Raw genomic sequence first — 26,930 nt, 5'->3', positions numbered from 1 at the left:
ACTGTCCCCTACCAATCAAAACGGCTGTTCCCCCAGTCGCCTCTCCTGACCTCTCGCCTGGACCGCAAACATCTCGCTCTTCCCCATATTAAGCTTATACCCCGAGAACCGGCCAAATTCCCCTAAACTTCCCATGATTTCTTCCATCCCCTCAATTGGAACTGAAACATACAGGAGCAGGTCATCCGCATAAAGCGAGACTCTGTGCTCCACCCCCTCCTCCCTCCCCCCCCGTCCCAGACCAGCCCCTTGAGGCTCTCAGAGCAATCGCCAGCGGCTCTATAGCCAGCGCAAACAGCAGTGGGGGGAGGGGGCATCCCTGTCTCGTTACCCGGTGCAGTCTAAAATAGTCCGAAGTTGTCCTGTTCGTCCGTACACTTGCCACAGGAGCCTGGTACAGTAACCTGGCCAAGTCAATAAAGCCCCTCCCCAAATGCAAACCGTCCCATAAATAATCCCATTCAATCCGGTCAAAAGCTTTTTCCGCATCTACTGCGACCACTACCTCCACCTCACTACTTTCCGGGGGCATCATGATCACATTTAACAGCCTTCTTACATTGGCCACCAGATGCCTGCACTTAACAAACCCCATCTGATCCTCCACAATAATGTCCGGTACACAATCCTCAATCCTGGAGGACAAGATTTTGGCCAACAGTTTGGCGTCTACATTCAACAGGGATATCGGCCTGTGGGACCCACATAGCTCCGGGTTCTTGTCCCGTTTCAGGATAAGCGAAATCGTGGCCTGTGACATCGTCTGGGGCAGAACCCCTCTTTCCCTTGCCTCATTAAACACCTTCATCAGCACCAGTCCCAATATCCCGAAGAACTTTTTATAAAACTCCACTGGGTACTCGTCCAGTCCCGGGGCCATACCCGACTGCATGGCCTTCAAGCCCTCCACTATCTCTTCCAACCCGATCGGGGTTCCCAGTCCTTTTACCAGCTCCCCGTCCACCTTCGGGAAAGTCAGCCCCTCCAGGAAGTGCCTCATCCCCTTCGGCCCCGTAGGGGGTTCTACAGCCTGCTGTAGAAATCCCTAAACGCCTTACTCACCCCTGCCGAATCTCCAACCAAGTTCCCATCCCCGTCAATAACTTTCCCTATTTCTCTAGCTGCCTCCCTCATTCTGAGCTGCTGTGCAAGCATCCTGCTGGCCTTCTCACCATGCTCGTAGATCGCCCCCCTTGCTTTTCTGAGCTGTTTCACTGCCCTCCCTGTGGTTGACAAGCCGAGCTCCGCCTGTAAACTCCGCAGTTCCCTTAAAAGCCCTATCTCTGGAGACTCCGCGTACCTCCAGCCGACTTGTAGAATCTCTTTTACCAGTCGGTCCGTCTCTGCCCTGTCCAGCCTGTCCCTGTGAGCCCGGATCAAGATCAGCTCCCCTCTCACCATTGCCTTCAGCACTTCCCAGGCCACCGCTGCTGAGACATCCCCCGTATCATTTACCTGCAGGTAATTTTGTATGCATTTCCTCAGCCTCTCGTTAGGTGGATTGGCCATGCTAAAATTGCCCAGAGTGTCCAAAATTGCCCTTAGTGTTGGGTGGGGTTACTGGGTTTTGGGGATAGGGTGGAGGTGTGGACCTTGGGTAGGGTGCTCTTTCCAAGAGCTGGTGCAGACTCGATGGGCCGAATGGCCTCCTTCTGCACTGTAAATTCTATGATTAATTCTATGATTACACCGTTTCGTCCGCTAACAGCCCGACATCTAACCTCCATTGCGGGCTCTGATTGCTGTCTTTACTAACCTGCAAGTCAACCCAGTGTGGAGCATGGTCTGAGATTGTAATCACCGAGAACCCCGTGCCCACGACCCCTGCCAGCAAGGCCCTACAAATATAAAGAAATCGATCTGAGAGTATACCTTATGTACGTGGGAGTAGGAGAACTCCTTCACCCTCGGCTGCCTAAATCTCCATGGATCCACCCCACCCCATCTGCTCCATGAACCCTTTCAGTTCCTTTGCCATTGCTGGCACCCTGCCCGTTTTCGAGCATGACCGATCCATGCGCCACGCCTCCTCCGGCCCGCCCGGTGGCAGCCCCACCCACCGCCCTCCTCTCTGTCCCTCAACCGAAGTCCCTCCCTCATCAGCAGAACAACCCCCCTCCTCCCCAGCAACACCACTCTGAAACCTAACCCATACAATAAACTAAACATATGCACCCCACCCCACCCCCCCACTGCGCTTCTGTGAGCTAGCTCACCCAGCTACCTTGGTGGCCCCTGCCCCCGGCGCCAGATAGTCTCCCACCTATTGTTCCCTCACTCCCCTACCCCCCCGCTCATACAAAAACATTCCCTCATCGAACGATCAACACACAATCACCCAACTGAAAGAAAAACACAGAAATCCAAACAAGCACGTATCCATCCCACAAAAGTGCATATCAAAGCAAAAGGCATTGCCAACATTCACTAGAAAGAAAACCCGAAAACGAAAAACTTTTCCCCCCCTTCTTAAACAGAACTCAAAAACAGAAGAGAAAAAATAAAAAAACAATATAAGCCAACAAGTTGCATCAAAGTTCAAAAGTTCTCAGCCCACCACCAGTCCTTTTCTTTTCGCGAAGTCCAGCGCGTCTTCGGGCGACTCAAAATAATGATGCTGGTCCTCATATGTGACCCAGAGACGAGCCGGATACAGCAGTCCAAACTTCACCTGTTTCTTGAAGAAGATTGTCTTAACTTGGTTGAAGCCTGCCCTTTTCCTGGCCACCTCCACACTCAGGTCCTGGTAAACCTGCACTGCAGGATACTGTTGTCCCACTTACAGCTCCGTGTTTGCTTGGCCCACTGAAGAATACATTCCTTGTCCAGGAACCTGTGGAATCTCACCACCATTGCCTTCGGAGGGTCCCCAGTTTGCGGCTTCCTCGCAAGTGCTCTGTACGTCCTGTCCACTTCCAAGGGTCGGGAGAATGTCCCCTCCCCCAGCAGCTTCTCAAACATACCCGCTATGTATGCCCCAGCATCAGCTCCCTCAGACCCCTCCGGGAGCCCGACAATTCTTAAGTTCTGCCTATTCTCTAGGTCCTCCACCTTCTTCAGAAGCCTTTTCTGCTGGTCCCGCAACATCCCCACCTCTAGCTCCACCGCAGTTTGATTCTGCTCCTGCTCAGCCAGCGCCTTCTCAACATTCTCGATATCGCCCGATCCTGGGCTTCCAATCTGTGCTCCAGCCGATCAATCGACTCTTTAATCGGGTCCAGGCAGTCCCGTTTCTGCTTGGCAAAGCCATCCTGGATGACCTGCATCAACTGCTCCGTTGATCGCTGGGCCAACACATCAGGGGTCCGGTCCTCGGCCATGCTGTCTCCTGCTGCAGCTTCAGCCCAGCCCTTGCCTGTCTTTTTATTTCTGCCTTTTCGTGCACTTCTGGTTCTTTTCTCCATACACCGATACGTGGAAACGGTGCCCAATTGCCTCAACCTTCGAATTTACAGTTTAAAACCGGAAGAAAGTCGGAGAAAAAGGTCCAAAAGTCCAACCAGAGTGGGAGCCACCAAATGTGCGACTTACTCCTTCATAGCCACCACCGAAAGTGTGTAACAATTATTAAAGACTATTTATTGAACTGAAAAGACAAATACCCATGAACAGGACTGCAATACTCTAAGACAATTAAGTATATGAACCACAAAACACACATACAGTTTGTGTAGAATGAACACCTTGTTCCAAAATGTATCTACAAGCCCAAAATCCCTCAAGGCTTCCCCTTTCCCCAAACACAACCCAAATTAAATAAATCTGAAACTCAAATCCAGATTACAGTTACCACACACAGGGCTGATAATCAAGTCTGGGAAATGTCTTTTCCTGCTCCAGCAAAGATATTTAAACTGCCTTTATGAAGGTTTCTGCATGACCTTGCCTCGAAGACTTAGATGTGGGCCTAGCGTCCTGGCTGTGAGTTGCAGACTGGCCTCCCTGCTTCTGAGGGTGCTGGCAATTATACCATTTCCACCCATTTAATTCTTAATTCTGTGTATTTGGCCGTCTGCCTCGCTCAAATTCCTTGATTCTAGAAATTAGCATGTGAATACCTCCAGTGAGTTGTCTAGTTAAGCTGTTTCTAGTAATAGGGTGACTTATACCTGATTCTGTCAAGATACCTGCCAGTCTCGTTACCGGGAAAGTTGCATCTCATCATGCCTTGTGAATGCTGGCTACTGCTGTCACTGTGCAGGTTTCTACCTGCTGCTGGACAGCTCACATCCTATCATGCCTTGTTAAATTTGTTTTACCAGTGTTATTCAACAGATCCATGAAATAATGCACTTGCATGCCAATTGCGGGTTCTACACCGGGAAGTCAGTAGCATTCTGACTTCTGGGCCTACCATTGTTGTGCGCCTGATAATACATTAATTGTCGCCAATTAGTGACAATTGAGTGCTGCTGGCTGGGATGCCAAATCTCGCAGGCTTCAGCCCATGATCCGGAACAAGGTCACGTCCAGTATTTTAAAGGACTCCCTGGCATCGAACAATGTCAGATGATCTATCAGATGAGCACTCAAAAGCAGAAACTGTACATTGTGAAGATTTGGGAATTTTTTAGTCACCTGGGAAAACAAGGATGAGATTTTACGAAACCTCTTTTTAGCTGCGGCAAGAGGTTCCATTGAAACCTTTACCATATTGAGGCATCCCTGGTGTCACAGTCATCCACTCAATCACGGCCAGGGTCATCTACAGGAACATCGCTGTGATCCCTCAAACCATCATCGTCATTGGCCTCCCACCATCTGGTCTGTCTTCATTTCCCAGGGCATAACCACTTTGAATGGAGTGCACATAGTCTATGAGGGCTATGTAATGGGCAGCACTGTAATATGCCTCCAAATCTGTCCAGGCATCAGAAGCACATTTTTAGCAGTCCAATGGTTTGTTCCACTTTGGGCCTGGTTCTGGCTTGGCTCTCATTGTACTCCCTCTCTTCCATAAATCTTGGGACTCTCGCATGCACCAGGAATGAACTCCTGAGGGGATAGCCCTTATCGTTTAGAAACCATCCCACAATGGTCACTGCATGCTGCCTGAAAACAACCTGTCTCAAAAAATGAAGCATAATGTCTTCTGCAACTTCGAGGAGGGTCTTGAGGTTCCTCCCGACCATCGGGGTGTGGTGCTGCTCTGTCCCCAACCTGAGGACGCACTGCATCCTGGGCCTGCCTCTGATCTCTTCGTCCTCTCGCCAACAACACCCCCCCCCCTCCACCCCAATGCTCCTCTTCTCCACATTGGAGGTTGTGTCTCCTACTGGACACCCCTCAGCCCTGGGTTACGGACAGTACAGCAGCAAATAATATTTCCAAAGACCCCTCTCACGAGGGGGGAATCCTTCTGAAGAGAAAATATCCGAAATCACCTCTGCCCAGCTGTGAAATTGATGGTTCCTGCAGTTAAACAGTTTGGAACTGCAAAGTGGAGACTCTGTTCCTCAGCTGCAGTTTAAAAACCCACCCAAAACAAGCTCACCCTTAAAAAACGGGTTACCTGCCTGACATGAATCTCACCTTGGAAGCTGTAAGATTGAATTCTGACATTAGCTCAGCCAGATTGTTTGTCAATTGCCTCAGTTGGCATTTTAATTGACATGTGAATAATGTGGCAGTTTCCTGAAATTTTTTTACCCATCCACTTATGGTATGATCAAAAACTGGCAAGAGGAGGTTGGGATGCCACCCAACGTCATCACGCTACACAATATGAAATGCTCCCGATCACAGAGCAACCTATTCAGCCCATAGTGGTGAGGGTTCTCCCAGGGTGTTGTTTGGTAGAAAGTTCCAGGATCTTGACCCAACAATAATAAAGGAATTAAGATATATTTCTAAGTTAGGATGACGTGTGACTTGGAGGGGAACTTAAGAGTGGTGGTGTTCCAATTGGCCTGCTGCCCTTGTTCTTCTTGGTCGTTGAGTTTGCAACTTTGGAAGGTGTTGTCAAAGAACCTTCGGCGAGTTGCTGCACTGCACCTTTGTGAATGAATATTCTCGGTGGTAACTGGGGTGCTATGAAAGTGGGCTGCTTTGTCCTAGATGGCGTTGAGCTTCTTGAGTGTTGTTAGAACGACACTCATCCTGGCAAAAGAAAGTTATTCCATCTCATTCCTGACTTGTGGCTTACAGATGGTGGGAGGGCACTGTGGAAGCAGGAGGCGGGTCACTTGTGAAAGAATGCCAAGCCTCTGGCCTGCTCACAGGATGTTGATGGTGGGAGACATATTCCATAATCCTGTCTACTGTCATCTACTTCTTCTAACTCCCAAAATATCTGGAGGTGAATTTGAAACTTCGGAAGACTTCTTTTGTCCTTTCTTAGCTGCCGACCGAAGTACATTAAAATAATTTTCTTCCTGCGTGTTCATGCTTTTTTTCTTCTATCGATCCTTAACCACTTTTCCAAATTGCCTCCCCCGTTATCGTCACTCCATGGTACCAAAGTAATGCTCTCATTTGAAATGTCATCAATCTTCCTGTCAATACTTGTAGATATATAAAATTAAGTGACTGATTTAATGATGATATATTGTCAGCTAGGAGCCTCGTCCAAACTTTGTACGGTTGATTAATTTGGAGCCAATGGACAAACTTCCCAACTGCTACTATGCACTCAGAAATTAACTGTTCTGCAGAGTCTCATTTGGAGACCTTAGGAAAGAATCATAGATTCATAACATTTACAGTGCAGAAGGACGCTATCCAGCCTATCAAGTCTGCACCGGCCCTTGGAAAGAGCACCCAAATTAAACCCACGCCTCTACCCTATCCCTGTAATCCAGCAACCCCACCTAATCTTTTGGACACTAAGGGGCAATTTAACATGGCCAACCCACCTAACCTGCACATCTTTGGACTGTGGGAGGAAACCGGAGAACCCGAAGAAAACCCACGCACACACGGGGAGAACGTACAAACTCCACGCAGTCACCCGAGGCCGGAATTGAACCCAGGTCCCTGGAGCTGTGAGGCAGCAGTGCCAACCACTGTGCCACCCCCATACTTATCTGATTGCCATGGGGGGAGCAGCAGGAGCATTCCTCAGGAGCCCACATTAAATGCTCGCTGAGCCCCTACCCACCAGCCACCAATTGCCTCCAACCATATCAATCAACCCCACTCCCCTTGGCAATGCCATCTCCCTCCAGCCAATGATTACTCACCTCCCCCAGCCCAATTTTCCCGCCACCCACCTAGGCCCTAATCATCTGCCCATCCTCACTTTCCTGAGCTCCCAGCAGCCCGGCTTCAGTCTGGATCCGTCAGCAGCTGTGTGAGGCTTGCTGATTTTACCTGAGGCCACACCATTCAGACCAGGGATTACACTCTGTGCTCAAATTCCTACAGTGCAGTTTGAAAGGAGTCAGGCACTTCAAATATATCACTTAAGTGGTCATTACTTATCTGTCGACCTTGTCAGTGAGTTTCAAAGTGTTCTATCTATCACATGTTCGGATGAGGGGATATCAGAACAGAACTCTAACTTCACCGATGTCTACACAAGTACACTTATACATGTTGCTTGTGAGTAGGATAATAATATGATATGCATATAGACATGTAAAGGGTTAATGATTACATCTTAGTGTAACACAATCACTAGAGGGCAACACTAGATTCCACTATAACTATGAGAACTCAAAGGATCTTGGGTCTCTTCCAACCAAGAGTGACTAGACAGCAAAGTGTTAGAGCGATAGATCACACCATAGTTAGCACGTGTAGTTTAAATTAATACTTTAATATAGATTACTTGATTATGAGTTATAGTTCTGTAGAATGTGCAAATTCAATAGTAATCAATTCGTTATTCATTAAATCGGTTTTGCTTTAAGTTGAAGATTGGTGGTTTCTTCAGAATCACACCATTAGACCATTCTGGATATATAAAGCAAAGAATAACGATATAGTATCAAAGAGTAATATAACATGGTACCAGGTCATTGGCTACAGAAACTAAATTCACCACGAGGTTGAGTGTGTTAAGGCAGTGACGCAGATGAAGAAGATGCATGTTTCGGACGGCAGCCATCTTGCACGCGCGCACTCTAACCTTGCACATGCGCACTTCGTGACAAAATGCAAGACGGACGAAAGTCGATCTGCGCATGCGCAAAGAAGTGTCGTGCGTAATGACATCAACGTCATGACATGTTCAAGGTGCGGAACCTCCCACTTAAAAAAAAAATGCATGCCAGAGGAAAATAATGCTCACAATGTGGCAAATTAAACCATTTTGCTGCACAGTGCAGATTCTCATTCGCATTTAAATCTGCTAACAGTCTTCAAGACAGATTAATGTACATAGTATTGAATCCAAAGAAGAAGATTTAGAAGATAATTTTTCAACAGACATGGATAGTTACTCTCTGGAAAACGCATTCTTTGTAGGAATAATAGAGAAATTTGAAGACTCCACTGAAGTAACAACACCTCCTAAATTAATTAACTCCATAAATTCGGACACTGAATGGAACGCTGTTTAAAAAATAAACTGTCCAATTAAATTCAAGTTGGATACAGGCGCTTCAGCTAACTTGCTTTCAAAGCTGGATCTCAACAAGCTTAAGCAAACACCTGAGATACTTCCAGCAGCCTGTAGATTAAAAGATTACAATGGCAATTCAATTTCATCGATTGGATCATGCTATTTGAAGGTTTCCAACAAGAATATTGTGACTTCACTAAGATTCGAGATTGTCAAGTCAGATAAATCATCACTCTTAGGTGCACAAGCCTGCAAGGATTTACACCTAATACAGCAAATTTATACTGCAACTTTGTCTCAACCCATACTGCATGATGATATCCAAAGTATTTTAAATCAATATCCAGATGTCTTTAAAGGCATGGGTATGCTTGCATTCAAGTATAAGATCTTGTTAAGGGATTTAAGGGCAGCGTGGTAGCACAGTGGTTAGCACAGTTGCTTCACTGCTCCAGGGTCCCAGGTTCGATTGCTGGCTTGGGTCACTGTCTATGCGGAGTCTGCACGTTTTCCCCGTGTCTGCATGGGTTTCCTCCGGGTGTTCCGGTTTCCTCCCACAGTCCAAAGATGTGCAGGTTAGGTGGATTGGCTATGCTAAATTGCCCTCAGTGTCCAAAATGGTTGGGTGGGGCTATTGGTCACGGGGTTAGGGTGGAGGCATGGGCTTAAATTGGGTGCTCTTTCTAAGGGCCGGTGCAGACTCGATGGATCGAATGGCCTCCTTCTGCACTGTAAATTCTGCTACAATGAATGTTAAGGACGGATGCCAAACCTGTGGTACATCCTCCGAGGAGAATCCCTGCCCCACTGTGAGAATATTACCGAAGAGTAATATAACATAGGATACTTTGGCTTGCTTATTCTCCCTGATTGGCAATGCTTATGTTATTAGTTAATGTCAAGTGTTACAGTACCACAGACAAATGAATTATACAAAGTGCATCAATTGTGTGGACATGTGCATCACCGATTGGAAAGTTTTTTAGTACCTGATTTGACAAGTCATCCAAGATTGGACTAAATTCATTCCAAGCCAAGTAACATCAATACAAATTTGAAACATTTTGTTAGGAATTAACTCTAATCCAATCCTGCAAACAAAAAGCTGTAGTTAACAGATGTAGTTCAGCTTGGAGACATGTTATTGCTGGTGTTGCCAGGTATCGATCTTCGAATCTCTCCTCTCCACAGTCATGAATAAAGAGGTGAATAGGAGTGTTGCAGGTGTGGTGAATTTGCAGGTGACACCAAAATCTGTCCAAGATTTTAAGTGGGAGAGGACTGCAATCAAATTCAAAAATATTTTGCTTTTTATTGGCAACACTTTGGCAAAGACATTTAATTAAGATAAATGTAGCATCAGGCTCGTTGGTTGGACCAACACAGAATATATGTATAATTTGGAGGGTACATTACTGAAAGAGTATTGTAACATCTTGGTGTTATTGTGCACAGATCAATGAAGGTTCAGGATCAATGTAGAGAAACTGTTGCTAAACCTAACAAGGTGTTGGATATACAAATAGAACCATAGAATATAAAGGACAGTGATCATACCACAGCTATGTACTGTGTCCAGCTTTGATACCCCCACATGACGGTGATATGGTGACCTTGCCAAAGGTCCAGAGGGGAGCTACAAGAATGCTTCCTACCATAAAAAACAAGTCTTATATTAACCATGGTAACCCCGTTGAAACGAAAATTAGTCTCTGCTCCAATGTAATAATGATGTGGCTACCATCGACATCACAAACTGCCGGCTCAAAGTGGAGAGGATCTCCAGGAAGATTGCGCATATAGACACTGACATTAAGTTTCTACAAAGAAGCAAGAAAGCAGAGAACTTCTTAGCAATGTAATAAATTAGTGAAGAGCCTTGCAGTAATTGCCAACTCAAAACCTGAATAAATTATGCATTGGAGTTCAGTCCCATGGTTTAATATGAGATATGTATAAACTAGCCACCATGTCTAGACCCAGGGGCTGGTTACCTACCCGCATGAAATCCACACTATTGTCCAATGGAGTCTCACGTCGGAATAGCAGGAGGAAGTTCTCATCTTCAGGGAGGATCATGTTTGCCAACTGGAGAATTGAAAGATACAATGTCAGACCACAACCACTTTAGATATTTTTACACACAGCAATCTAGGAATTTAATTCTGTGGTGGGGCTTCACACTGGAGTCACTGGTAAACATAGAGATTGACCTCAGGAAACTAGCTCCCGACAATTTTTCTTTGTACTCAGAACAGGCTTGTAATCTTTATTAGTGTCACAAGTAGGCTTACATTACATTGCAATGAAGTTACTGTGAAAACCCCTCGTCGCCACATTAAGGCGCCTGTTCAGGTACACTGAGGAGAATTCAGAATGTCCAATTCACCTAACAGCACATTGTTTGGGACTTATGGGAGGAAACCGGAGGAAACCCACACAGACATGGGGAGAACGTGCATACTCTGCACATACAATGACCCAAGCGCTGTGAAGCAACAGTGTTAACCACTGTGCTACTGTTCTGCCCACGTGATGGTCCAAGCTGCCTTTTCCTGGCTGCAAGATGTTGATCAGCCACATATATCAGGTGGATGTACCTTTAAGAAATGGGTGTTTAGCAAATAGCTGCAGTGATGTCAGTGTGTGGGTGGAGCTGGGCTGTCTGTCTTCACTTTCGTTTTGAGTTGGGAGCTGCAGTGTGTTTTTGTTTTCAGAGTTGGAGAGCTGCATTCAAAGCAAACAGCTGTGTAATGATCTCTCTCTATACAAGCTAAAGAATGTCTTCAGCTCATTGATGATTTCAAAGTAATACCTGTTTCTGTAGAGAATTTAAACCTGCTGTCTTTATTTAAAAAATTTAACTTATGGATGTTATTATAACTATTGGAAGTTATTAAGGGTGATCTGTAGAGTACTGTATCTTTTGGGGGGGGAGGGGGGAGGTTGTCAGGGTTGGTAGTTGATAAACCGTTTACTGTGTGTTTATAAAACATTAACTGGATTCATAGAATAAACATTGTTTTTGTTTAAAAATACTTTTAGTTCTCTGTTGCATCACACCTGTAAAGGGGGCCCTTGCGCTTCCCATAACCAAAATCTATTTAAAGTTGTGGGTCAGGTGAACTCCATGATATACTTTGGGGTTCTCTAAACCTGGCCCGTAATATATATGTGAACTCAGAGCTTAATGTGGACCAGAATCATTTGAAATGCTTTCCCAATGTTTCCATGTTCAGGTAGTCTATAGTACAGCTTTTGATTATTCGGCTGGCCCTGATCCAATATCTCCATTACTTAAAAATGTTGTCTACTGAGGAGAGTTGTGCACTTGGTATCCCGGAGCTCTGCATTTGTGATTCAATTTTACAATGATAAAGCTGATAGCTGGGATAGTGCTTGAATGCCCAAATTAATCTTCTCTCTTAGGTGCATTTTACACACGCCTGTAGCATTGATGGGAAGTACAGGTTGGAAATCCTTTATCTGAAATGCTTGGGGCCGCGTGTGTATTGTATTTCAAAAATTTTCAGATACTAGAATATACTGCACACGTGCGTTGCGCGTTGGGAACTGCGTATGTGCGGCACTTGTTGGGAACTGCACATCGCCCAGCAGCCTTGTGGGATTTCCCACTCGTGACGTCATGTTGGTGCTCGAAAAAAAGTGTGGTTTCGGAATTTGGGATAAGGATGCTCAACCTTTAGATTAGATCTTTAAATGCAGCCTGACTCTAAAGTCAGCTCCTGCCATGACACCATGATGAAGCAGTGGGACTCGCTGTGTTTAACCAGTTTAAAGTGAGCTACATTTGCCTATAATAAAAAGAGCAGAAGAGCCTGACCTGAGTTGGTTGGAAATTTTGCTTTGCATACGGATTAAGGCTCTATGATCGAGTGTTCTATAGCTGAGTAAATTGCATTCTGCCTCTAATCGCAATGTTCCCCATGAACGTTTTAATTCCTGTTTTGTCGGTTTAAGAAAACATACTCTGCCTTTGAAAAAAATCCCAGTGAATTTCAGCCAATGGTCTTTCCACCTTAAAAAAAAATCCATAATAATGACCTTTCTTGAATTAATGTCAAATACAAAATCCCACAAGTTGATAATATAAAATGTACTGATGGGGTCAAAGGTTATACACACTGGGGAAGGGTGGGGGGGGGGTACAGAACTCCCTTTAAAATTTCATTTAACCAGTACTTGACCTATATGAATATAATCAGTGGAAAAGAGGAACTTAAGAAGGAAGTGCATTCACAATGGGTTGTCTCTTAATTCTAATCTATCCGAAGACAGCTGAAAAGGGTGGAATTTTTGCATTGCCAGCAGGGAGTTACAGCTATAGTAGGCCGGGGAATTGAGTGTTTAATTCTCAGTCATGCTGTCTTTGAGTTTTACTTCTCACTGAGAGCAGGGGATCAGTGAATTTAAAGTAATGAGTGCTCCCTGTCGTTTAACATTCTTGATACTGGTAAATTCTAATAATTATCATTGTCCCTTGTTTTCCTGAGTGTGTTCAAAAACAAACCGAGGCCAAATTCTATCGAAGCACAGCTCAACAGCCTCTTCCTTTCCCATTTCTTGTCATTGTTTGACCATGTTTGGTCTCTTGGTCTCCTGGTTCCTGACTGCCGCTGATCACAGAGTGCTTGGAGATAAGCACTATCCTAATAGAGAGGATGTTTACTTTGGAGTGGAGAATTAAAACGGTTACTATGCCAACTTGTAACACCATCTAAAACCATAATGAAAATATCTGTGCATATTTTTCCCGGATGCCCTGGTATAAAACAGGGTATGTTTTATACTTTGAGACAGTCAAGGAGCAGAGTTTATTGTTGAGCTCCCAGCATTGTGACATGGAGTGGTCAATTATTGGTGTAAAACTTCATATCCCGGCAGCATTTTCTCCTCCAGAATTTTCCGATCTTAGCACCATTTACTGGTTCCCAGCCCAAGTGGGTCTGGGGTATGCCAACGGGGAGAATTCTGTTGAGAAGCAGTCATTTAAGGAGCTGCCTCTGCATTCACCTTCCAATTAAGGACAGCGGGCGGGTTCCTGAGGCAGAAATGCAGAACTTTGTGGCCCGCTCCATTGGAGGCTGGCAGCTCCCACTGCAAGACCAGCTGGAGCACTGTAGAGGGCCAGACTGGTAATAATAATAATAATCTTTATTGTCATAAGTAGGCTTACATTAACACTGCAATGAAGTTACTGTGAAAAGCCCCTAGTAGCCACATTCCGGCGCCTGTTCGGGTACACAGAGGGAGAATTCAGAATGTCCAAATTACCTAAAAGTACGTCTTTCGGGATTTGTGGGAGGAAACCGGAGCACCCAGAGGAAACCCACGCAGACACGGGGAGAACGTACAGATCCGCACAGACAGCGACCCACGCCGGGAATCGAACCTGGGACCCTTAACTGTGAAACAACAGTGCTAACCACTGTGGCAGAATGGTGCTGCAGCCACCATTAGCATCTGAGGAATGTTTGAAAGGTGAGTGAATATGGCCAGTGGAGACATCCATCTCCACTGGTTCGGGGCAAGGCTGCAATATAGGTAGAAAGCCGCCTTGTTATTTGCTGCTGCTGAACACCTCCACAGCCTGAAGGATAATAATGTTCCGGCCTCTTGCTGTGAGCCTCTTCTCAGGTACCAGGGGAGTTTGACACAGTGTGAGACTGGTGTGCTAGCAAGATTCCAGCTCTACTCAAAAAGTCTGGGTTAATTGTCAATTAAAGTGGAAACCTGCTGCTATCCTAGCTGCTGCTGCAGGGGATCCACCTCTGGGAAGATCTCCTGGAAGCAGGAACACATAGTGGTGCCAAACTGACGTGCAGCATTGCAAATTTCCACGCCTTCCCCACCTGCAAGTCCATCTCTGTGGGGATAGCATGATTCTGCCCATCGTGTTAATTCCCAGCTTTCCACTCAGAAATTTCAAAGCATAAAAGATGATCACAATGCACCAGAAAATCTGAAAACCAGTAGCTTGTTATGGCCAACATCCGTTTGTATTCAATGAGAATTAAGGGCATTTTAATGTAATGTCACACTTTATGATGTGAAGGCATAGAATGAAACATCTGCTATCTGTTGTAGCTACATACAATGATAGTGGAATGACACTGGGTGACACCTTGTCACCCCACTGCACTGTGCAAATCCCATTCGTGACCTATTTTAAAAGAGGCGAAAGAAGCGATAGCAGTAGCACTATTACACATACTTAATAATTTGTGAGAAAATGGTATAGCGCCAGAGGAACGGCAGATTGTTAACATTACATCTAAATGTAAGAAGGGAGAAAGAACAATCCAGGGAACTACAGACTAATCAGCTTAACATTGGCATTAGGAGAAATAATGGAATCTCTACTGAGAAAACAGGAAGACATTCAGAAACCAAAAAATATAATAATGAACAGTTAGCATTGATTTCAAAAGGATTTCATTAGACAATCATCTTTGAATTCTTTGAAGAGGTCTATAGAGAGCAGATAAGAGTACTGTAGTAAATGCAATATATCTGGAGATTTGCAAAAGGCCTTTGAAAAGTTGTCAAGGAACAGACTCATGAAAGAAGTCAAAAGGAATGTGGAGCCAATCCCAAGTAGCAGAAAGGATATCTGGCTGTAAGACAGAAAGCTAAGAGTATAGGTAACGGTAGTTATTTAGAATAACATAAGATGAAAAATGGGGCCCTACAAGGATCAGTGCTGCGACCATTGCTGTTCATAATTTGTTTTGGAAGTTGAGGCTTTGGAATCAAAAACACAATTTCGAAACTTGTGGACAATGTCAAATTGGGGTCAATGTCAGTCCTGAATAGAGCAGCACAAAATGCAAGAAGATATTAAAAATTTTCAGAATGGGCTCATAATTGGCAAATTAATTTCAAGTAAGATAAGTGTGAGATATTACACAGTGGGATGAAAAATAGGATAATCACATATTACATGAAAAGGAAGAATTGAAATGAGGTGGAGGAGAAAATTACCTGGGAGTACAGCATACAAATACTGCAGATGCTGGAAAACTAAAGTAAAACAGAAAATGCTGGAAATACTCAGGAGGTCAGGCACCATCTGTACCGGGGCAGTAGAGGGGAGTGACCTGGTGCCAAGTCTATGGCCTCGGCGTGTTCCCCTTGGGATCGGGGTGGCCTGGCTCAGACCGCCAATGCTGCAGTCAGTCTCTTAAACACACCCCTTTGGTGCTCCTTACCGGCCCCTGGATTTTCACTCTGCTGAGTGCTGCTTGTGTTCTTTGGATGTTCTGGGAGCCCACCCAGGCTGCCCCTCTGAGCACCCTCATACCCCAGCTGTTTCATCAGGGAGAAGGGCGTGGCCAAGCTCAATCAGGGACTCACCAGGTGTTGGCATTTCTCAGAAGCGCTGCCTTATTGCAGAGGAAGCAGGGGATCAGCAGAGCTCACCCCAACCAGAGGACCTACACTGTGGCCTTGGGAGCCCTCCCAAGTTAGCTGCCCCTCTCAGGGCAAAGGCCTAGTCACTTTTTTGGGCCCTGGGGAATTTCTCACCAGTTTAGCCCACACCAAATTTTTTTTAGCACGGGCAACTGAACTCGGAGATCGGGTCGCCATTTAGAATGGGTGCCCCGAACTCAAAGTGAGCTTCACCCCCCATCCATTGGGCAATGTCACCCCACATACATATGGGCACTACCCCACATCCCCAATTGAGGACACCTCGTTATGGGGCCCTGGGAGCTCCCCCTTTTCAGGCCCCCAAAACCCCTTACAGCACCCTGTCCCTTCCAGGATCCCCACCCATCACCCCTCCAACCTCCCGTAGGCCCCTATTTCCCTGCCCTGCACACCCCCACCCTTCGAATCCCCCTCCACCCTTGTTTCATGGTCATGGCCCACCTCCCCCCTGGCTCTTGGCCCTTGGCAGTGCCATCCTGGCACTCAGGCACTCTTGCACTGGCACCCTGGCAGTGCTCCTGCTGGCTGGCAGTGCCATTCAGGCACCTTGGCAGTGCCAGGCTAGCAATGCCAAGATGCCAGCTGAGGAGTGCCAAGGTACCCACATGCCAGCGGGAGGGTAAGGGAGCCACCCTGCACTTGCCCTGACCACCCAGGGGTCGCCAGTGGCCCAGGAGACCCCACGCGTGCCATTCTGTCTGATCCACATTTGCGTGGACCAGTGCTGAACGGTGCGCCACTGCGGCCTCGCTGGGGAGGCCAGTGGATCCCATGTTGCCGGTGGATACCGGGTAAGTTCGCCTAAGCCGGAGCACTGATCCACACAAACGTGGAGAAGGTGGAATAGCACCCAGGGAGTCCCCCGGGCTATTGGAGACCCCCAGGTGGTCAGGGTAAATGGAGGGTGGCTCCCTGGCCCTCCCCAACTGGCATCTTGGCATGCCGGTTTAAAACCAGCTTTGACACATGCTGTTTGGTCACGCCCTTGCGGGTGTGTTCCAGATTCGGATGCCTCGCGGGACTCAGGTGAATCTGGTGAGGCGTTAAGACGGTCGGGAAGTCCGACAGGGCTTTACCTTCCATATGCAAAGAAATACAAACAAAATGCTCGCAACCTGGTCTCATAACTTAGCTGAGTGACTTGTGTTGTAAAGACACAGCCTGAGAAAATGATTACCTCCTGGATTTGCAGCCTCCCATCAGCAGTGACGTCATACGCTGACATAAATCGTTCTTTCATTTTCTGAACCTGTCCAGCACTCAGGTCACCCTGCGAAAGCCATGTGGAATAAAGACACGGGTGTTAGAATTCAATCGATATCTCATGCATTGATTTGCTAACTGGCTGTTAATTGATTAAGGATTTGCAGGCATCACGGCAATTGCTATCACCCCTTGAGCCATGCACTTCAGTGCCAGTGTAATGAGTGCGTCTAATTCTTCAGAAAACTATTTATCACAACACATTAACGTCAACCTCCTTCACCCTGATACATTGTGACATATTCCAAAGTAAACAATTCTAATCGTCACACATGACTGAAATCCCTGTGATTTTTGCTATGAACGGGTCACAACTGTTTTGCTGTCATACAGTGAATTCTCTTTGGTGATTCTGCGTGTTGGCCCGTGCAGGTAATTGTTCAGATTTTTGAGATTTACAGTATCTGGGGTCAGTCTACTGTCCTTCCCCCACCACTTCAATGATTGAAAAGCTTGTCTTCAGTCTCCTGCTGAGCCTGTGTCTGGTAACTGGTTCGAATGGATTTTCGAGTTCTGTCTGTCCACCACAGATCAAACACGCACCCACATATGAACATGCACGACTGTGCTAATGCCTCACAGCAGAACATGACCTGCCAATGTCTTTTGCCAATGGACCAACTCTCATTCTGTCAAGACTGTGGAGGGGTTGGTATGCAATGGCCACCTCATGGTAGAAAGAAATTGTGCAAAGGCATCTTCTAATTGTCAGGATCATCTGGAACATCAAGACCTGCATGGACCACCCAAACAGTGACAGATCCGAGCGCCACACCGCCATCACAACTCGAGGAACTTAGGTCTCTCAACATTGCTGCCCTAAATAAATCACAACGTGCAGAAGAGCAACTTAAGGAACAGGGCAGCGGGTATGCCTTTTTCTGGAAGGGCCTTCCTGCCTCTACAGGGTGGGCTTTGCCATCAAAAATGAACTTGTCTGGCACCTCAGCGATTCTCTCTGTGGAAAGGCGAACACTTCATAACTATATAACTTAACGAGACATCAGCATGTCACTGTCATCAGCATATACACCCTTACATTTGTGGCAATAGGTGAGGCCAAGGAGGGTTTCTACACTTAACTTGAGCAAGTCCTGACCGGACTCCCAGCAGTTGACAAACTGATCCTCCTCTGGCTTTTTAACATCAGTGTCGGAAAGAATACGAATCTCTGGAAGAATGTTATTTTTATGGCAAGGACGGAGTAGGGAAAGCAAACCGCAATATCCTCCTGACAAAATGCCTGGAACATGACCTTGCCATAACCACCAACAAGACAAGCGCAATGCCTCATGGGAACACCCACTCTCCAAACACTGGCACTAGCTTGACTATGTCATTGTTTGAGCAATGACCCACAAATATACCCGCAAACCAGTACAACTGCTGGATCAAGCACCACCTTAGCCAATCTATCATCTCCATCAGCCTGGCCCCAAAGGGCTTCAAATTTTATAGGGCCACGATGGACTTCTCACCAAGTCGTTCAAACATAGAACTTGCAGTTGTGTGAGAGTATATTCCTTTTGCAACTGAACTTACAGCCATTGTCACCTCTGGAATAAAACAACAGATTTCTTTCATATTCCCTGTGGCCACTTGAAAAATTTAAATTAAGACTATTCTCACAATTTAAAAATGAATTTCATTCTGATTTTATATAAATTACACTGCTTTTCAGTAACATTCAAAATGAACAGTCTAAGTGCCTATGCTTTTGGTAAGAATCCAAGCGCCTGACCTCTGTGGGGTGGGTGAGTGGGGGGGGGGGGGGGGGGGGGGGGGGTGGCGGGGGAGTGGGGGTGAGGTGAGGAATTGGGACTGTGCAGAAAATAAAGAAGTGAATGGTGCTGCATAGAAGGTGGACTTTTCTCACTCTTTTTGAACCAGGAGCCCAGATAGCATTCACGTTGTTAAGTTTTAAATATGCAACTGATACACTGGACATTGTAATATGTATATAAGACCACGCATTTGTAAAACAATGCAGTATCCCCTTCTAAAATATTGGAGCAGAATTAGGCATTTGGCCCATCAAGTCTGCTCTGCCATTTGATCATGGCTGATCTCATCCTAGCCTTCACTGTCCTGCCCGTTCTCCATAACCCATTACCAATTAAAAATCTGTCTTTATTTACCCAGAAATTCCTCCTCATCTCTGTTTTAAAGGATCACCCCTTCAGTCTGAGGCTGTGGCCTCGGGTTCTAGTTTTTCCTACTAGTGGAAACATCCTCTCCACATCCATGCTTTCTAGGTCTCTCAAGTTTCAATAAGATTCACCCTTCATCCTTCTGAACTCCAACGAGTACAGACCCAGAGTCCTCAACTGCTTCTCATATGACAAGCTCTTCATTCTTGTGAACCTCCTCTGGACCCCTTCCAAGGCCAGCACATCGTTCCTTAGATACAGGGCACAAAACTGCTCACCGAGGAGCATCTCTGAGGGTGTTGACACCATGGTGCAGACACTGGGGAGCTGTCAGGGCTGGTAAAGCCAAAGGGGTTTGGTGGGGTCTGCAGGGCAGCTAAGAAAGATCTTCTGGGAGGTTGAAGGGTGGGGTCCTGGAAGGTGGGGAGGGTGGTTGGAAGGGGGGCGTAGAGGAGCCTGTAGAGGGGGGGCCCAGGGACCCGATAGCAGGGTGCCATCACTTTGGGAGCAGGGGGTGGCATTGCCTATGGGTGGGGGACCTACAAGCTCACTTAAGAGATTAGGACACCCTTTCAGAATGGTGGCCCGATCTCTGAGGAACCAGTCTGGCCGGCAAATCCAGCTCCCCAGTGATGAAAATAATTTGAAGCGTGGGCTAAACCGGTGAGAAACTCCGCAGGCCCCAAAAAGTGACCAATTGTGGTTAGATAGCGGGTGGAGAACTCACCGGCAGAGCCGGGGGGAAATTCCCAGCTAAACCCACCACAAATGACACTGAGAAACGTTTCCATTTGCTCGTGCCCAATGTAATTAAAGGGAGGAGCCAGGGGCTCGAGCAGTTTCCAGAGGTTCAGTTCAGTTTTGCATCTGTCTGTGAACAGACTAGCTTCTTCCTACCCAGCAATATAGTTAAAAAGATTTTTTGCCTGTGAACAGAACAGATCTTTTTGAAAAGCCAAGACTCTGCAAGTTGTTTCTTGGAGGATTTCATTCTCAAAGTGATTTATCCAAGACATCTCTTTACAGCAAGTATTTCTGAGTCTGCTAACTGTATTACTGTATTAACTGTAGGGGCTGGTTTAGCACACTGGGCTAAATTACTGGCTTTTAAAGCAGACCAAGGCAGGCCAGCAGCATGGTTCAATTCCCGTACCAGCCTCCCCGAACAGGCGCCGGAATGTGGGGCTTTTCACAGTAACTTCATTTGAAGCCTACTTGTGACAATAAGCAATTTTAATTTTTCATTATGTCAAAGTGGATTGTGACCTGAGACGGGTTTTTCTTGAGTGGAGATAAAGGGTGGCAGTTGGGAATTAATGTTCCATTGCCATTGTTAAGCATTGTTTATTGGGTAATTGTAAGCTATTTTCTTGTGTGATGTTAAAGATATTTTAATCCTGTGTTAGTTTGTTTTAAAGTGCCATATCACTGGCATTTGTACGTGCAATCACTCTTGGAGCGAGGTATCTTTTCCTTACAGGCGTACAAAATTAAAATAAAATATTGGGTTTTCTGTCCAGTATCCTTGCAAGTGTTTGGGTCTGGTTCAAGATTGTAATACATCAGTGAACCAGGGTCAGGATTGCTAGTCAAGGACTGAGTTCCTTGGACTCAGTCTTCTCTGGTCCAAGGAAAACAATCCAATCTCTCTCCATAACTAACACTCTCCAGCCCAGGCAGCATCCTGGTAAATCTCCCCTGCACCCTTTCCAGTGCTATCACATCCCTCCTATAATGTAGATTCCAGAACTGCACACAATATTCAAACTGTGGCCTAACCAATGTTTTATACATTGATGCATGATCAATGACCACTAAAGCGAGGTTGTAGTCCAACTGAAGGCTTTAATAAGCTAGATGTTTCCCCCAGCAGCTCAGGTACAGAATGAAGGCAGCTGGGGCAGCACGGGTTCTTATACCCCGCCTAGCAGGGCGGAGCTATCATATATTCTAACCAATAGAACGCATACAGTTTCCACCAATGGTGCTTTAGTCTATCAGGTACCGTAATACCTATAATAAATACTACATATAGTTCCAGCATAACCTCCCTGCTCTTAAACTCTATGCGTCAGTTAATAAAGGCAAGTGTACCATATGACTTCTTAACCACTGCATCCACGTGCACTGCTACCTTAAGGGACTGGTGTACATGCACACCAAGGTCCCTCTGATCCTCGGTGCTTCCCAGGGTCCTGCCATTTATCATGTATTCCCTTGCCTTGTTTGCGCCTTCCAAGTGTGTTTTGTCATAAGCAAGAGAGGGCCAGAGACAGAGACAGACAGTGTACCTCCTGGCCAGGAACTCACAACTAAATCTGCTGGAGAGAGCTGTTACAGAGAGTCCATGGCAGGACAAAGCAGCGCTAGTGATAGCTCTATACAGAGCTCCAGGGTCTCTGGTGAACAGCCAATAAAGAAAAATTGAAATCAGGAAAAAAGCAGTATAAAGATGACTTCTTGAGGAATGGCTTTTTTAATTGTGCCAATGCAAATCAGGATACAAAGTCCATGTGTGTTATATGCAGGCAAGTTCTGGCAAATGAGAATTTAAAACCCTCAAAACTGCAAAGCCATTTGAAGACTAAGCATGGCGAGTTCGAGGACAAACCTTTTGCCTTTTTTCAAAGGATGCAGCGTGATCTTTTTCTAAAATAAATTTAGAGTACCCAATTTATTTTTTTCCAATTAAGGGGCAATTTTGCGTGGTCAATCCAGATAACCTGCACATCTTTGGGTTGTGAGGGTGAAACCCACGCAGACACTGGGACAATGTGCAAACTCCACATGGACAGTGACCCAGGGCCAAGATTCGAACCCGTGTGCTCAGCGCCGTAATCCCAGTGCTAGCCACTGCGCCACCGTGCTGCCCTAATGCAGCGAGATCGTAAATCATCAGCTGAAGTCCTTAGCAGAAACGTAATATTGAATCACAAAGCAAGTGAGATCGTGAGGATCAAGCAGGCTCACCTGCCGCATTAAAGGTAAGAAAAAATGGCGCGTCACAAAGGTCAGCCGGCATGACTCGCAAACGTTGGCCGGCGTGGGTCAGGACGGTTGGCCGGAGTGGGTCATAAAGGTCGGTCAGCGTGGGTCGCGAAGGTCGGCAGCCAAGGGTAATGAAGATCGGCCGGTGTGGGTTGCGAAGACTGACCGGCGTGGGTCGCGAAGGTCAGTCGGCGTGGGTCGTAAAGGTCAGCCACCATGGATCGCGAACGGTGGCCAGCGTGGGTCACGAAGGTCAGCCGACGTGGGTCGCAACGGTCGACTGGTTGGTAAACGTGAGCCCCGGGAAACAAAGGTTGAAGATTTGCAGCGATGGAGCCATTCACATGACATCCTTAACAAACACAAGAGTGCAGAGCTCTTCTGTGGTTCACCTCAAAAAATTGTCTTGTGAGACATTCCAATGAGGAAGAGGCCAGATACTGTGCTGAGTTAGCTGATCGGGGTCAGGTTTGTAATATAAGCATTACAATTGACCTCAATATTCCTGAGCTAGGGCGGAAGTAAAAATCAATTCCTCCATGGTTGCCGTCTCCTGCTGGAAAGCCTAGTTGTTGATGTCAGGTGTAAGAGAGTGGGTTTGCTACGAGATCTCACATTTACCAAGCAGGATGAAATATTTTCTGATGCAGCAGTTGTGTTATTTATTGCCTGTGGGTGCTCACAAAAATAGGCCTCATCATTCATCAAAGTACTCACTTCAAAAACGGAGACAATATTCTGGCTGTGTTCTTCGATACCGAAGGTTGAACAAATCAATAACATTTGATGCTTTGAAACGAAAGCGATCATAAAGTTGTCTCAGTTTGTCGTGAAAAGCCAACTGGTTCACTAATGTTCTTCAAGAGAGTAAATTGTGCTTGCCAATAAAATGCAGCCACTGAAGTGGGCAGGCTGAAGCTGGCAGCTACGTAACACCCAAATTCAGAATGGTTATGGTGACCTGCTGGGATCAGTCATGCATTGTAAACACAGAGAGATTTACCCACTGCCCTGTGTGACTTGGAACCTAAATAGGGCTTTCATAATCTCAGTTGAGAAATAGATTTTGGGCAAGATCACCCGGCTGTTCACACCAGAGGAATATCCCGGTTACGCCAACGCCGCATCCCGCCGTGGGTTTCCCGGCAGCGTAGGGTGGATTTAATGGGAAATCCCATTGACAGCGGCGGGACCAAATGATTCCACCACTGGCTGCCTCCTGCACCAAGAAACACACCGCAGAGAGGCCAGAGAATCTCGCCCTTTATTGTAATTCTATCACTATTAGAACCAAAGCAGTTACTCTAAGTCTACTGAACATAAAGCACTTCCACAAATTCTTGTGAATAAAATACATATCTACTGAAGTTATCATTGTACTTCACAGGTTATATGGAGAGATACAGGTTCTGAAAGCCAAATGTTTATACTTTTACAGTCCTGGTAAAAAGTTTTATCGAGGGCGGCACAGTGGTTAGCACTGCTGCCTCACTGCGCTGACGACCCATGTTCGATCCTGGCCCTGTATGTGTGGAGTTCGCACATTCTCCCCGTGACTGCATTCATCTCACCCCCACAACCCAAAGATGTGCAGGTAGATAGGTCTCACAAAATAGCCTCTTAATTGGGAAAAAAAAAAGAATTGGGTGCTCTAAACTTATTTAATTTAAAAAAAAAAGTTTTATCAGCTGGGAATGTAGGTTATTCACCGTGGGGGTGGGTTTGGTATTGTGATGTTGTCACTGGACTAGCAATCCTGACCCTGGTTCACTGATGTATTACAATCTTGAACCAGACCCAAACACTTGCAAGGATACTGGACAGAAAACCCAATATTTTATTTTAATTTTGTACGCCTGTAAGGAAAAGATACCTCGCTCCAAGAGTGATTGCACATACAAATGCCAGTGATATGGCACTTTAAAACAAACTAACACAGGATTAAAATATCTTTAACATCACACAAGAAAATAGCTTACAATTACCCAATAAACAATGCTTAACAATGGCAATGGAACACTAATTCCCAACTGCCACCCTTTATCTCCACTCAAGAAAAACCCGTCTCAGGTCACAATCCACTTTGACATAATGAAAAATTAAAATTGCTTATTGTCACAAGTAGGCTTCAAATGAAGTTACTGTGAAAAGCCCCACATTCCGGCGCCTGTTCGGGGAGGTTGGTACGGGAATTGAACCATGCTGCTGGCCTGCCTTGGTCTGCTTTAAAAGCCAGTAATTTAGCCCAGTGTGCTAAACCAGCCCCTACAGTTAATACAGTAATACAGTTAGCAGACTCAGAAATACTTGCTGTAAAGAGATGTCTTGGATAAATCACTTTGAGAATGAAATCCTCCAAGAAACAACTTGCAGAGTCTTGGCTTTTCAAAAAGATCTGTTCTGTTCACAGGCAAAAAATCTTTTTAACTATATTGCTGGGTAGGAAGAAGCTAGTCTGTTCACAGACAGATGCAAAACTGAACTGAACCTCTGGAAACTGCTCGAGCCCCTGGCTCCTCCCTTTAATTACATTGGGCACGAGCAAATGGAAACGTTTCTCAGTGTCATTTGTGGTGGGTTTAGCTGGGAATTTCCCCCCGGCTCTGCCGGTGAGTTCTCCACCCGCTATCTAACCACAATTGGTCACTTTTTGGGGCCTGCGGAGTTTCTCACCGGTTTAGCCCACGCTTCAAATTATTTTCATCACTGGGGAGCTGGATTTGCCGGCCAGACTGGTTCCTCAGAGATCGGGCCACCATTCTGAAAGGGTGTCCTAATCTCTTAAGTGAGCTTGTAGGTCCCCCACCCATAGGCAATGCCACCCCCTGCTCCCAAAGTGATGGCACCCTGCTATCGGGTCCCTGGGCCCCCCCTCTACAGGCTCCTCTACGCCCCCCTTCCAACCACCCTCCCCACCTTCCAGGACCCCACCCTTCAACCTCCCAGAAGATCTTTCTTAGCTGCCCTGCAGACCCCACCAAACCCCTTTGGCTTTACCAGCCCTGACAGCTCCCCAGTGTCTGCACCATGGTGTCAACACCCTCAGAGATGCTCCTCGGTGAGCAGTTTTGTGCCCTGTATCTAAGGAACGATGTGCTGGCCTTGGAAGGGGTCCAGAGGAGGTTCACAAGAATGAAGAGCTTGTCATATGAGAAGCAGTTGAGGACTCTGGGTCTGTACTCGTTGGAGTTCAGAAGGATGAAGGGTGAATCTTATTGAAACTTGAGAGACCTAGAATGCATGGATGTGGAGAGGATGTTTCCACTAGTAGGAAAAACTAGAACCCGAGGTCACAGCCTCAGACTGAAGGGGTGATCCTTTAAAACAGAGATGAGGAGGAATTTCTTCAGCCAGAGGGTGGTGAATCTGTGGAACTCTTTGCCACAGAAGGCTGTGGAGTACAAGTCACTGAGTATCTTTAAGACAGAAATAGACAGTTCTTGATTGATAAGGGGATCAGGGGTTACGGGAGAAGGCAGGAGAAAGGGGATGAGAAACATATCAGCCATGATTGAATGGTGGAGAAGACCCAATGGGCCGGATGGCTTAATTCTGCACCTCTGTCTCATGGGCTTATGGTCTAGCTTTGTTCTAAATGCTTCCAATTACACATATACCCACATGTATATACTCACAGATACATAGGTAGGCGGCACAGTGGTTAGCACTACTACCTTACAGCACCTTACTGCACCAGCGACCCGGGTTTAATTCTAGCCTTGGGTCACTGTCTGCGTGGAGTTTGTATGTTCTTCCTATGTCTGCGTGGGTCTCCTCCGGGTGCTCTGGTTTCCTCCCACAGTCCAAAGATGTAGAGATTAGTGGATTGGCCATGATAAATTTCCAGGGATATGCAGGTTAGGTTATGGGGTTGCAGGGATAGGGCGGGGTGTGCGAGAATGCTCATTTGAAGGGTCAGTACAGACTCAATGAGCCAAATGGCCTCCTTCTGCACTGTGGGGATTCTATCCTCTGACCCTTTCTACCCTTACCTAGATATAAAACATGCCAAGTCAGTGGCATTTGTTTAAAACAAGGAATTGAGGTTGGTGCACTTAAACTGATTAAAAAGGACTCCGATAGATGGCATTTTAAAAAAAAATTACGTTATAAAGCAAGTGCAACCAGATGGAAATATAATTATAGTTGAATTGATGGTTCTTATAGAACTTAGTATGGTCCAGGTTGAAGATAAATTGCAGCTGAAGTAACAGTAAAATCTCATTTCAACAATAGTGCAGCAGAAGATTTCAAGATAATTCAATTGGAATTTGAAGCCACATTATATCTTATGCTTGATGCATTTTGTATTGAGTTAAATTTCTGTTTCTCCTGAAAGCACAGACCCTTTCTGCGGTCTGGTCTACAGTTGCCAACAGGTGTAGCACTTTGAGTATGTCAGCTGGTGAACCGTTCTGCTGGAAATTAGCTTTTCAATGATAGGGTGAATGCTATGAATTTGGCTTCTATGCACCAAGTTACATGTAATGGGTGTCAGTATTGAGAATTCAGGCACCCTGATGAGGTTGGATCCAAATTGCCAACAAAGCACTTCAGGTTGTGTGAAA

General features: G+C 46.1%; 1 protein-coding gene across 1 annotated transcript in view; it reads right to left on the bottom strand.

Annotated features, from left to right (window-relative positions):
• scgn (secretagogin, EF-hand calcium binding protein) overlaps positions 1-26,930 on the bottom strand; it is a 122,356-nt gene that overhangs the window by 59,097 nt on the left and 36,329 nt on the right. Inside the window, exons 3-4 of the mRNA XM_072509652.1 lie at positions 17,139-17,231; positions 10,505-10,594 (exon numbers count right to left, since the gene is read on the bottom strand). Of these exons, the coding sequence (XP_072365753.1) occupies positions 10,505-10,594; positions 17,139-17,231 (183 nt within the window). The remainder of the gene's footprint in view (positions 1-10,504; positions 10,595-17,138; positions 17,232-26,930) is intronic.

The sequence above is a fragment of the Scyliorhinus torazame genome, chromosome 6 (assembly GCF_047496885.1).
Source record: "Scyliorhinus torazame isolate Kashiwa2021f chromosome 6, sScyTor2.1, whole genome shotgun sequence".
Lineage (NCBI taxonomy): Eukaryota > Metazoa > Chordata > Chondrichthyes > Carcharhiniformes > Scyliorhinidae > Scyliorhinus > Scyliorhinus torazame.
The sequence above is the reverse complement of the archived record's forward strand: the minus strand, read 5'-3'. Positions and strand labels throughout refer to the sequence as shown.